Here is a 13,244-nt window from a genome sequence, read left to right on the forward strand (position 1 = left end):
GGTGGGAGAAAGGAATAAGAACTGTGAGACTACCTATAGGACTCAATCCCCCCATTGATTCAACTGATGTTACGGGGAATTTTAGCCCACCCAATAAGTGAGCGCACATGGCTGCCTCACAGCCACCAGGCGAGCCGCTCATCCCCAGCGAGTACCGGGACCTAGTGGAGGCATTTAGTGAGAAAGAATGTGATACCTTGCCTCCTCACCTGCCCAATGACTGTTCCATTGAACTGTTGCCAGGGGTTAAACTTCCCTGACCAAGAATGTATGCTATGTCCCCCCTTGAAATGGAGGAGATGCAGTGATATGTGGACACAAACCTAGCAAGGGGATTCATTGAGCAGGCCAAGTCCGCTGTGGGATCCCCTGTGCTGTTTAAAGAAACGAAAGATGGGTCTCTTCGTCTCTGCGTGGACTATAAAGGAGCAGTGAGTGTGGAAAATAAATACCCCCTCCCCCTCCTGAAGGACTTACTAACCCATCTGGCGAAGGGGAGTGTCTTCACTAAATTAGACCTGAGAGAAGCATATTACCGGGTGAGAATAAAGTAGGGGGATGAATGGAAAACTGTCTTCAACTGCCCCTTGGGAAGCTACCAGTTCAAAGTCTTTGGACTGCAGGGCCCCCAGCTGTATTTATACAGTTAATGAGGTCCTCAAGGTCAAGGTCAAGGTTCCCCCGCACATGTGTGCTAGTCGTTTCCAACTCTAGGGGCCGGTGCTCATCTCCGTTACAAAGCCGAAGAGCCAGCGCTTGTCCGAGGACGTCTCCGTGGTCATGTGGCCAGCATGACTAGACGCCAAAGGCGCATGGAACACTGTTACCTTCCCACCGGAGTGGTCCCTATTTTTCTACTTGCATTTTTTACGTGCTTTCGAACTGCTAGGTTGACAGAAGCTGGAACGAGTAACAGGCGCTCACTCTGCTACGCAGCACTCGGGACTCGACCCGCTAAACTGCCGACCTTCTGATCGACAAGCTCAGCGTCCTAACCCACTGAGCCACCGCGTCCCTTATAATGAGGTCCTACATGATCATTTATACAAAGGGGTTCTAGTATATCTTGATGACATCTTGATATACAGTATGAATATGACTGACCACATAAGACTGGTGAGAGAAGTGTTAAAGAAACTATTGAATGCCAAACTTTATGTCAAATTGTCAAAATGTGAATTTCACCAAACTCGATTAGGTTATCTTGGCTATAGAATTTCCAATGAGGGCATTGAAATGGACCCAGCCAAAGTGAAAGCTATAATTGAATGGCAGCCCCCAAAGACTTGCAAACAGATCCAGAGCTTCCTAGGGTTTGCCAACTTCTACCGTCAATTCATTCCCTCTTTTGCTGAGATTGCTCTACCACTTACAGAACTACTCAAAACAGGTAAGGGAGGGGGAAAACCGCGACCCGGCCAACCACTAGCACGAACGATGAGTTGTCAAACAGCTTTTGAGAATTTAAAAAGACTATTTGCTGCTGAGCCGATTCTAAAGCACCCCTGCCCAGGGGAACCCTTTGTAATCCAAGCTGACACTGGTGATGTTGCAGTTGGAGCTGTATTACTGCAAAATAACAACAATGCCTGAACGTTGTTTGAACTGTCATTCATCGGAACCATGACGCACTGTTGAGGAGTTCTGAACCTTGAACTGAAATATTGAAAGCACTGAATGATGTTATGCAATTACTTTTTATTGAGATAATTTTACTATGTAAATACTGGAACATATGTACAAGTTTTGAAATAATGTGGGGACGAAGCAAATGAATGTGCTATTGTGGTGTTAGGACATTTTCCCCTAATTTTGTGTGCATGATACATATGTATGTGTGCAAGGAGGCAGTCTATCTAGTTGAAATAATTTTTTGAGGTTGATTATGCCATACTGCTTTTTCTAAAGTTAGTTTGCGCTGATGTAATATTTCTGCATGCAAAGTAAATTTTATAAAATTCCAGCTTAATCTTTCTGAAGTCCATCAGTATTTTGAAATTAATATGAGAAATAGAATTTCCAATGCCATCTATATGATTTAATGTATTCCTTTGCTTCCCTCCATCCCGAGTGCCTTTTTGATGCGATTCTCTTTTTTTTATGTTCTAGCTCTCCTGGTTGCAGCAAGAATGCATGATTTTCGGCGCACTGTTAAAGAAGTAATCAGGGTGGTTAAAGTTGGTGAATCAACATTAAGGAAAAGGTAAGTCAAGTTTGTAATTTTTTTTACATTTTACTTTAGCATTAGAGCATTTCTGAAATTTATTATTTGCGGTGTGGAAAATAGATCAGTTTTTTTTTGCAAAAGGCATCTTTTACAAACAGAACCCCATCCTTTGATTAAACTGTATCTTATTTGGGGCCAAGGAAGTGTTCTTTCTCTGCCACAGGTTCCACCAGGATGGCCCTCTAGAAGACTTTTCTCTTAGGCTTTGGTTAGGCTGGTTGGAGGCTTTGCCAGGTGATGTGATATGTTTTATGTGTTGACTGGATTTGCCATCTGCTTAGTGTTTTAGGTACATTTTAGGTTTACATCGTTTTATACTGTGAGCTGCTTTGAGTCAGTTTGGAGTTGGGCAGCATGTGAATGAAACAAACAAGCAAATAAAGTGTAGCAGAGTTACATAGAATTTCTTTTTTATATAATTTTTGTCAGAGTTACCTAGAATGTCATAATCAATGGGATGCGTGATAAATACTGCTGCACATGATAGTCTAACTGGAGCTGAATCCAAATATTGTCTGCAGAGGCAGTTCTTCTGCCTCATATTTTGAAAACTGGAGGAGCAGATGGATTTCAGAAGCTGAAGTTTCATTGAGGAGATAGTGTTGAAATGACAGTTAAATATAAACATTTATATTGGAACTAGCCACCTGCAAGCTATTGGTTTGTGGAAGTGATGTGGGTCGTCCATGTTCCTTCTATGACTAATTTATGTTTCATTCCTAGTACATAACACTCTGATCTGTTATAGATAGGCTATTTCATTTCCTGTTAGAAAAAAGACTTCTTCCCAGTCACAGCTGTAATTAAAACTACAGAGCAGAAGCTTGGTAAATCCAATTTTATGGGTTTATATTGGCCCAAAGCTCAGTAATGAATGTATTTCTTTAGTCTTGTTCTGAATGCTTATGGGATCTACAAGATCACATCTTAAGAAAAGATATTAATTCAGTTGCTCCGAACCAAAGGCCACATATATATGGTGCACCTGAATCTGTAGGCTTTTCCATAAATTACTTCTGGAAATGTATTTTTTTCTTTGTATAAAATACCTGCCTATTTTGAAATAAATGGGGAATGACATCCTTCAGGAAAGGGAGCTTCATGCAAAATCTTTGCAAGTACTAGTGGTTATGACAGCTGTTTCAAATGTCATGGTTTCTACAGGGATTTAAAGATTTAATAGCTTTATAGTATTTTATTTTTTGTTTTGTTTTTTATTATTTAAAGTAATAAGCTGAACATAAATATTGGGAAACTTAGACTTTGGTGTTATGGGTTGTTTAAATAAAATTTATAGGACATATTTACTTTTTGCAGCTAGATAGAATGGAAGCTGATTCTCCATTCAGTTTGCTGAGGATAAAAGACTTCTACTAAACCCCAGTACTGTTTAATTTCAAGAGCACAGCTTATGCTAATGTATCAACTTTCTGAAATAATGTAATTTGGATTTGTGTAATACTAGTATTCTGTGACTAAAAATTTCCTTTTGATGCTTCATATTTCAAATTGCAAGATAGTGATGTCCGGGTATTCTTATTGTTTTAGATATAAAATATAGTTTCTTATTTTTTTCTTGTCAAACTTAATAACACTTAGTAACACTTAGTAACACCAATTTTTCTCTTTAATAATTTGCATTTACAGGGAACCCTAAGTTCCATTGTAACAGAAAACTTCCTGTTTTCCTGTTTACTAGAAAGTAAAAGAATTCTAGTGTTAACCTATTCATTTTGAATTACTGTGTTTACAAAGTTTAAATTTTGCTTTAAATCATTGAAATTAATAGAAATAGTTTAAGTGAATGATTGCTATTTATCAATATACCCCAATATTACTTTTGATAGTATTTTTTCTACTTTTATAACTATAGGTCATAGCCTCACACAATGCAAAATCACTGAGTTACAATACATATTAAAAATAACAAATAAACAAACAAATGTATAACATTTGTATAAATAAACTATGTAGGAGAGGATAAAAAAGCCTATAATAAACATGGCATAAGAATCACAAAATTTCTGAAGTAAACAAATCTGCAAAACATAGCCCTCATTACTTACATAAATCAAAAAGTTGACATGGCTATGGGCAGCTGCTCAAATAAAGATTGTCACAGCTGCGAAGGTCATCCTATTCTTAGGAAACAAATTTTCTAGGGGGTTAAGCCCATTTCCTTTTTTGATATTGGAGCTAAATATTTTATAGTGGTTGCTAAAGAGGCATGATGAGCAAATAATGAGGAATATCACCTTTAATGTCCCATGCTATGAAAGCATAGGCAAAGGTTATAGGGAATTTGCCACTAATTTTTATCCAGTATAGCTAAGGCACCTCCTATATTCTCTGCATTATCATGTAACTCCTGTCAACTAATGGATCAAATAATTTCATTTAAACTTGTACTTCATAGCACACCATTGAGCAGTCTTTTTTGATACACAAATTGAGGTGAATTGTTGCACTAGGCATCTTGGATTTATATCTTTGTCTTACTGTAAAATGATGTACAATGATTTGCATCATGCATGTGTATCATTGATGGGATACAGGCAGTTCGAAGTTGACTTGCAGGTAGTCTCTGGATTTGTGTTCTACCTTGCCTAGAATAATTGAGATGCTTGGAATAAAATTTGACATTGATTGTTTTTGTGTCATACCAGCCAAAATGTGACAAAACTGGCTGTTGTCCTTACTATTGGCAAAGAATGCTGCATTTGACATAGCTACTGTTGGTATTAGTACCTAGTTTATACCTTCTATATCATATTAAAATAATTTTGTGTGAAAGTGTCAGTTGATCAAAATCATGAAGGCAAGCAGAGTTCTATATTTTGAGTCCATCTGGTGATGACCACAATATATACATATAGAAGATTGTGACTTAGACTGCAAGGGGAATATATGAAAAAGCATATGAATGATCAAAGGAAATACAAGAAATAAATTTTTTTTGTTATGCATCTGTGAAACCAAGAGAAAGGAGAAGGATAGAAAAAATATGAAATCCAAGTGATCAGATCTATGGCATGAAATTGATTCATACCTGAAGAGAAGTGAAGGTATATATTTAATTATGAAGAAAAAGGCTAAAACGTCTGTCAGAAAAAGTGAATTTGGATCATCTAAGTTAATTCATGTTAAAATAGGTGGCCAAAGGCTGGAGGTAGTTACACATTGTGCATTAATGAACAGTGATAGTGTAATAATATGAGTCTGAGGGAGAACTGTGCATCTTTCTAATATATAATTCCAACTGCCAAGATTCTATTATTCCAGAACATTTCTCAAACATACTCTCATCAGTACTTATCTGGAGTCCTACAATTTACAATTTACTTTAAAGGTAGACTTCCACTTACAATCATAATTGGGACCAGAATTTCAATCATAATTCATGGCAGTCATAAGTTGAGGAACTCATGTGACAACCTGATTTTATGACCATGTTTACAGTGGTGTAATGCAAATCTTGTGGTTGTAAGTTGAAATCCATTTACCCAAACAGGAATTTTTGGAGCTAGAAACCAGCTAGAAGCTGGTAATATTGTCTTGCATCCGATTCATATATCCTAAGAGAACTTACATCATCAGCTTGTGAAGATGGGGAACCATCAATAGCTTTCAATTGGAGCATCTGCATTACAGAACAGCCTCTTCTGGAAATATGATCAGCCCCCATGCTACTAGTTTTTTGTAAGTGTTATTAAAAACTAAATTATTCTGGAGAGCCTTTGGAGCTTTAGGAGACCTGGATCCAACTAATTCTGCATCCTACTTCTCACAGTAGTTGGCTAGATATCTTTTGAAAACTCAGAATCAAGACAATAACTATCTCCCACTTCTTTATATTAATCTTGACTAGAAGCATGCTGCTTCTTGACTTATCATGACTTACAGCCATTAGCAGACTGAAAGGCTTGTCATTCTAATTGAATGGTTTTTAGTTGATCAACCTCCTGATTTGTGGACTTATCCTCTATGAATTTATAAGCCTCAGAGCAACTTAAAGCATAGTAAAAATTCTCTTTGAAACCATTATAATTTATTTAAGCTTAAGACCTGATGATTTAAGGCAGTAATAAAGCTTACAGCTAGTAAGATATTTTGCACAGTTTCCAAATCATTCAGAAGGATTATTGGTATACACTTCATTTTATTTGAGTGATAGCAAATGCATTGAATTGTAAAAGAAGTACATTCAGTTGAGCAGTTGTTTAAAATGAAGGAGCATGAGTACAAAGTATGTGCTTTGAAATGTTTACTCAGGTCATGCACATCAACTAAATTGACAGTGTTATTTACTTTGACAAGGTAAATGTGACAGCTGAATTATTTTCCAGGATCTATAATTATAGCTGTATTTATCACAGATCCATAAAACATGATTGATGTTTCTCAAATAACCTCACATTATATTGCATTTATAGAGGGCACATTCAAAACAAACCTTTCTCACTAAGCTTCCCTGAGCTCAATATTTTTTTCTTGAACTATTTAGATTCTTAAAATGTCATTAAGTAGAAGTTGGTTGAATTAATAAGTACTTATTTCGTGTAGCTCTGTTAAATTGTGCAAGAATCTGTTTATGGAATTGAATGCCTTTGACAAGTTACCTGAGATTTTATCTGGGAAATTTCTGCATAGACTTCCTCATTTGTTTTTCTCAGCATAGACTACCAGAGAGGAACTCTTGATAATAAACTTTAAATTCAAAATCTCTAGATTCAGTAATTGGCATCTCTGTCTAAGGCAAAGGACCCCTGTTGAACCAATACTCTTTTAGTTGGATCAGTGGCGTTACTCCATATACAGCAGCTTCTCCACAGGCATATAAGAAATCTCTAGATACTGTGAAACAGGCTTACTTAGCAAAAAGCTGATACAGTTAGTTTAGTTTCTTCCTTGCAGACAAGAATGATACCACAAAGAGATCTCCCTGTCTTCCTACTTTGACTAGCATCAAAGTTTGTTTGTTTGTGTGTGTGTGTTTGTATGTGTGCACCGCTCCCCACACACACACTTGTGCTCCTAGATGCTAATTCTAATCTCTTCCATCTTTCTGAATCAACAGATTATTGGCTGTTCCTTTGCTGGCATTGTGAGGCAACTGCTACATTTTTAACATAACATAACATTCTCAGTAGCTAACGAATTCATGGTTCTTGTGTTAACAGCTTCACTCTTTACACCATTTCCATATCTTCTTCTTTATATTTCTCTTTAAATCTGGAGGCATCAACACTTCTTTCCCTTTATCTTTCTGACTTTTGATGGCTAGGTGGTGTTTCTCCCCCCCCCCCCTTGTTCCATTTTCATTTCTTTAATGGAGCTGTTGACATCTCCCTTTCAGAGCAATCCTAACTGTGGATAACAGAAAGAAAAATTCCCATTTCCTCTTTAACTGAAGAGATCTGTCTAGTTTGGGGTCTCTCCCTCCTTCCACTGAAGTTGGATAGAAGGAAGGAGTAGTATTTTTTATCTTTACTATTTGTCAACAGGACTCCAGAACTCTCTCTCCCATTTTGAATTGGAATAGTCTCCTTCATTACTTGTACAAATAACTCTTTCTGCATCCCCCTTGGAGTCAGAACTGCTGGCAAATGTCAACACCTGATTGCCTAGGAATTAAATACTCCAGTCTTTTCCTCCTACATCAACTCATTCTACTCTGAAGATGGAGTGGCATTGGTGGTAGGATTTCAGGACCAGGAGTGAATGAGGGAAAAAATACATGTAGTTTCAGTTGTGACTGAAAGCTACAGAACTGATCTGCCCATTTAGAGGAAATGGATTAATAAGCTTGTTGTTCAACTTTTTAAATAATTCTGTGGAGGGGAGAAAGAAAGCCAGATGTGATTTTTAGCAACAATGTGGGGTGTTTTTTTTGTTTTTGTTTTTTGACAGAGATGCTTGGAACCTGGGTGCAATCCAGTTGCTCCTAGGTGGTTTGAAGATCCTGGAAAAATATGTTTCTTATGGAATGAAAGAAAGCAAGAAATGTTCAGTAAATAAAAGTAGGTGATAACTTTAGGCATCTGAACTGGTGAAATCTGAGTGGAGGCATGAACTGAGTTGTGATTACCAAACTCAGCTACAAGTAAAAAGTGAAGTCAGTTGTCTGATTGGTACTTTACATGGCAGTGAAGGCTTTTCTTTAAAGGAAGCATTTGTGCTTCCAGATTTTCTGCTTGATTATTGATGATGGGTAAGAATTGCTGGAGTTTTCTAGAGTTTCCAAAAAGATGCTATGAGTTGTGGGCCCTCCTCAGAAATAAGATGATGGGTTCTGGAAAACCTCCTGAATGATCAGTTGAGCCATTTCAGAGGCAGAAGGGGGGGTGATAACAGGAAATAAAATAGACCTTTTGAGAAAAGAGATTACCTATCTCCAAGAGGGTATCCAGATGGGTAACATTTGATAAATCAGTTAGAATGTCCAAAGAAACTGTATCCAAAACCTCCCATGTGGAGCAAAGGGGATATAACAATTCAGATGGTCAAAGTCACAACTGGGCAAGTCATGAGGAAAAAAAATGGTTATTTTAAATATTTCAGTGTCCGGATGGCTGGCTGTCATGCCAGAATCACGATAACTGTTTCTTCAAGGAAAGATGGGCAAAGGTGTCCCTGAAGATTATCTCTATGGATATACATGGATCTTTCTGTACTATGTAAGATTGCTGAATTAGGGAAACAATTTCTCTTGTCGCTCATGGGTGTCAGAGGAAAAGAATGTTTTTGGGGTGCAGAATATAAGGGGTAAGAAATACTCTACTTACCGTATATGATAAACCTTCAACCTAACTGTTCTGCAAGCCAGAATATAAGAGAGATTGAAGTTCAAACAAAGAAAAAAATGTGCCCACTGACCTGGCACTGTGTGAGCTTGTGAGCAATTTATAAGTGTTCCAATTTTTTTTGGTCAATCTGAACTTCTGTTGGGTATTGAAGTCCTTTGAGGATTTGTTACCTATACTGTTATGCTTCCTTGTTAAATAACATAGTTCTTTTGGAACTATGTTTGGAAAGAAGGAAGGAACAAGAGAGTAAGTTGCCTTTACACTCTAGACTAGATTGTAAAAGAGTAGTTCCTAAGGCAAAATAGAAAATGTTTGCAGGAGAGAAGATAGGTGATAAGAAAGACTGCTGGGTATCAGACTCATATTTGCAGTTATCCAACATGGTCAAATGAATCAACAAAGCAATGATAGGAATAAATTTACACCTCCCACAATGAGAATCAAAAGTAGCTAAATATTGACAGGTCTCTTACATTGACAGGTCTCTTACATTAGCTCCTCTGAGAGTCAGTTTAGTGAAAATACATGCCTTCTGCAAGCAGTTTAAGGGAACTCAATGAGGGAAAGGACAGTAATTCCTAATTTCTACAGAGCTGGAGAGTTGGCATTCATGGATTACACACACAAAAATTCCTTAGTTTTTAACCCCAAAAAAGTGCTGATAAGAGGAGGGGCCTTTAATTTTTTAAAATATGATTCTTGATTTCCATTCAGCATATAGTTTGCCTTTAAATAATATAGTTAAATCAAGCACAGACAATCATTGGAGACGTCTGTGGGCACATGGGCTCCCATCACACTTGTGGATGTATTAAGTTTTGAAAAATGTTCTAGAAGCTTCCTGACGTTTTTAAATTGTGATAGGCCTATTTTAGGGCTTGCATTTTAAGTTTCGTGTGTTTCCCATCTCAGCGTGTCAGAAAAGTGTTGTCACGTTTTAGTATTTTTTACCAGAAGAGGCTTCAAGAGTCACAAAAAGAGGGTTCATATTTTAAATAATGTCTCTAAAATAAATCTCTCTCAGAAATTTAGTGTGACATTGAGTCAAGAAAGTTTACAGTATATAAAGAAAATGAGAGATACAAGAGTCCATTTTTGACCAATGCCAGAATTGTGATAAAGGCAATTGTGAGATGAGAGCCAGGAACTTGAGATCATAAGCTATAGACTAGAGACATGCAGTTGTCCTCACTTTTTGACAAGCTGTTGAACAAAGTGGCTTTTTAAGTAAGATGCTTATGTGAGTGCTTCACTTGACTGCAATCCTGGCATTACTGGTTGCAATTGTTAAATAATCTTGTAAGTTGTTAGGTGGACATAATCCCAGTTTAGGAATGTGGGATGACTGGGGTGAGGGGCATTAGAAGGCCCAGGAGCTGAAAATCTTCCCTGCTGAAATCTATGTAAAATTTTCAGGCTCTGAGTGGAGAGATACTCATGTGTGGCCAGTGCTGGACTTCCCAGGGCTTTCCCCATCCTCCTGTGTGCTTGTTTCTTTATTGTGCTGCCTCTCTACTCAGAAGTTGAAAATCCTCTTCACTGAAATCCAAGCAGGATTTTCAGTCCCTGAACAAAGAGACCCTTGGGTGCTGCCTCCCCCACCTGTCTGAGACACCTCATGATCTTACCTTACTCCACTGCCTATCTGCTGTCTGATTGGATTTCAATTGCCTCTTGTCTTGGGGGGGGATGGCTGAAAGAGTTGCCTGCTGAAGGAGTTTAGCTCCCCCCACCTCAATATCTGGGAGGTAAGTCCTCCAATGGAATGGAGGATCAAGTCTTCAGGATCTGAGTTTCTGCACCTTGCCAGAAAAGTTCAGCTCCCCCTTGGTAGGCAGCTCTTTCAGCTAGCTCCCAGAGACTACAAGAAATTCTCTCAGTAGACAGTAACAGCTTCCAACCTTCCATGTTGCAAGCTGCTTCGTTGACTTTGCCTTTCTGGGGAAGCCAGCAGAAAAGATTGCCAATGGTGATCACATGATTGTAGCCATAAGTGTGACCAGGTTGAAAAAGCACCCAGATTGTAATCACACGACCACAGGAGTGGCAGTACAGTGTTTTGCGATGGCCAGAAGTGCTTTACAGACCATGAATTACCCTTTCCAAAACTTTGTAATAATAGACTGTGGTTAAACAAATGGTCATATGACAAGGGCTAGATCAGGGATAGGCAACCTTGGCTCTTTTATGACTCATTGACTTCAACTCCCAGAGTTGAAGTCCACGAGTCATTAAAAGAACCAAGGTTGCCTAGATGTACTGTACTGTGTCCTATACAGCCAAACTCTCAGCTTGATAAGGAAATTTCTATCTTGTGTCCTGCTTAGCAGAAACAAGTGACTAGGCTGGATGAGTGGAGTCCATGTAACTTTTACTAAATGGGAAAGGTTCCTATCCATAATCTGGGGGCTTGGAACAAGAGGACAGCATGAACTCTCAATTCCAGATAAGGAGAGGAAGATGACCCTCAAGAACTTTCCGGTTTGGAATATAGATGTGCTCCTTCATGCCTGTATTCTATTAATGTCACTATGTTTCTGAAATATTGCTTAGGGTGTAACAGTGTGGTTATTTCTACTTCCCGATCCTCTCATCACAAGCCATGAATATTTTCTCAGCATAGAATGTAAGGGTGGGTACATTGAATCAAAGGCATGTGTTGTTGCATGAACTTGTAGCCAAGAACTGAAGGCATTTTCAACCTCTAGTATTACTTTATAAGCTATACACATCTTTAGCCTGCATTGGTAGTCACTGGAAAATGCATAATGCATTTGTATAAAATGACAATTGCTTCAGCTGTAGGCCTGTGAAGAGGTAAATGAGTTCATGTAAATTACAGATCCTAGCAAACCCTCTGTGAAATAACAAAAGATGCTTTCGAGGGTGGAAAAGAGTGTTGTTCAGTTTTTTATTGTATAGTGTGCCAAATTTGAAATTTATCATGAGCTTTGTATTAAACAAGATAAGGTTATATTATATATCTCTGGGAGAAAAAAATCATACAATATTGGTGGTTAGTAGATATGTGTCAGTTATGATAGATTTTAAATCAGCTGTCAAGCAGATGGCTGACATTGGAATTTGGGACGTTATCCAAAAAAAAGAATGTTGGTTATGAATGGAAATAACGTAGCTTTATTTGGTATCTGGCTATGAATTTCATTGGATACAGACCAATTTTTTTTCTAAATTAAAAATACGTAAAATGATGAAATTGTATCACTGGGTGAATTGTACACTTTTTGCCATTGTGATGGACAATGATCCAATTTAGGTACCATCTCAATTTTCTTCCAGTAAGACATGAGAAAAAGTCTATTTCTTTAGAGTAAGTGCTATTTTCCAGTTTCTTTCAGGAATTTCTGTTTTTTTTTAGCAAATAGTTGGTTACATTGATAATAAATATTTCAGGCAATACTCAGTATTTTCATGCTCATTCCTTTTAGGCAATAGTCCACATCACTTTTGCCTTTTAGCGTCACAAAGTCATTACATTTCATCTGATTCTGTTGCTTCATTTTTTTGCCCAATGACTACATTGATGTATAAATAAGAAAGGAAGAAATGGGTCTCCAAGAATTTCTTCCTCATGGCATGTAGCAATGAATATTTATTATGATCAAATTTATTATGAACAGTACAAATCATGGTTTTGCATGGTGAGGACTTCTGCCTTTTTAATAAAAAATCTGGTAGATGCAAAACATATATTCTTTCATGTCCTATAGGGACATTTTCTTCTTCCATAAATGGGGATCAACCATCCTTGGATTCAAAGTAAAGAGCATGCTTATTGCATTATTGGGATATCTGAAAGCCATTGCCTTCTCAGCAAAAGCTGCCCACTTATTAAAATTATTGATGGAGGTCTTTTTAGTTGTTCAACCTTTTTATGCCTTATTCATTTTACTTTTTCCCATGTAAGGTCCTAAGAGAAGATATCACCCTTGCAATGGCAGATATATATGTTTACCAAAGTCCTCAAAATGTCCACCTGTGTGTGCCAAGATTAGCCAAATCTATGTAGCTACTCACTGGGTGCCTTTTTGGGGTACTTCCTCTGAAGTGTTCTCTTTTCTGAAGTTTGTGAAATGCCTAGTATTAGATCCTTTAGGAACCTGCTTGGACTGTCTATCTGTCCCATCACATCTTACTTACATGAATTTTCGATGTATGATACAGTGTTGGTTTCCTTTTTGTTAATATGT

The 13,244-nt window shown here is 37.6% G+C and overlaps 1 protein-coding gene across 6 annotated transcripts in view; it reads left to right on the plus strand.

Annotated features, from left to right (window-relative positions):
• The window catches only part of BRF1 (BRF1 general transcription factor IIIB subunit), a 224,397-nt gene that overhangs the window by 101,079 nt on the left and 110,074 nt on the right, over positions 1–13,244 (plus strand). For all 6 annotated transcript variants that reach the window (XM_083351085.1, XM_083351089.1, XM_083351087.1 and 3 more), the window contains one exon: positions 2,110–2,203. In XM_083351085.1, coding sequence (XP_083207211.1) covers positions 2,110–2,203 — 94 coding nt within the window. The remainder of the gene's footprint in view (positions 1–2,109; positions 2,204–13,244) is intronic.

Source organism: Vipera ursinii (assembly GCF_947247035.1).
Source record: "Vipera ursinii genome assembly, chromosome: 1".
Lineage (NCBI taxonomy): Eukaryota > Metazoa > Chordata > Lepidosauria > Squamata > Viperidae > Vipera > Vipera ursinii.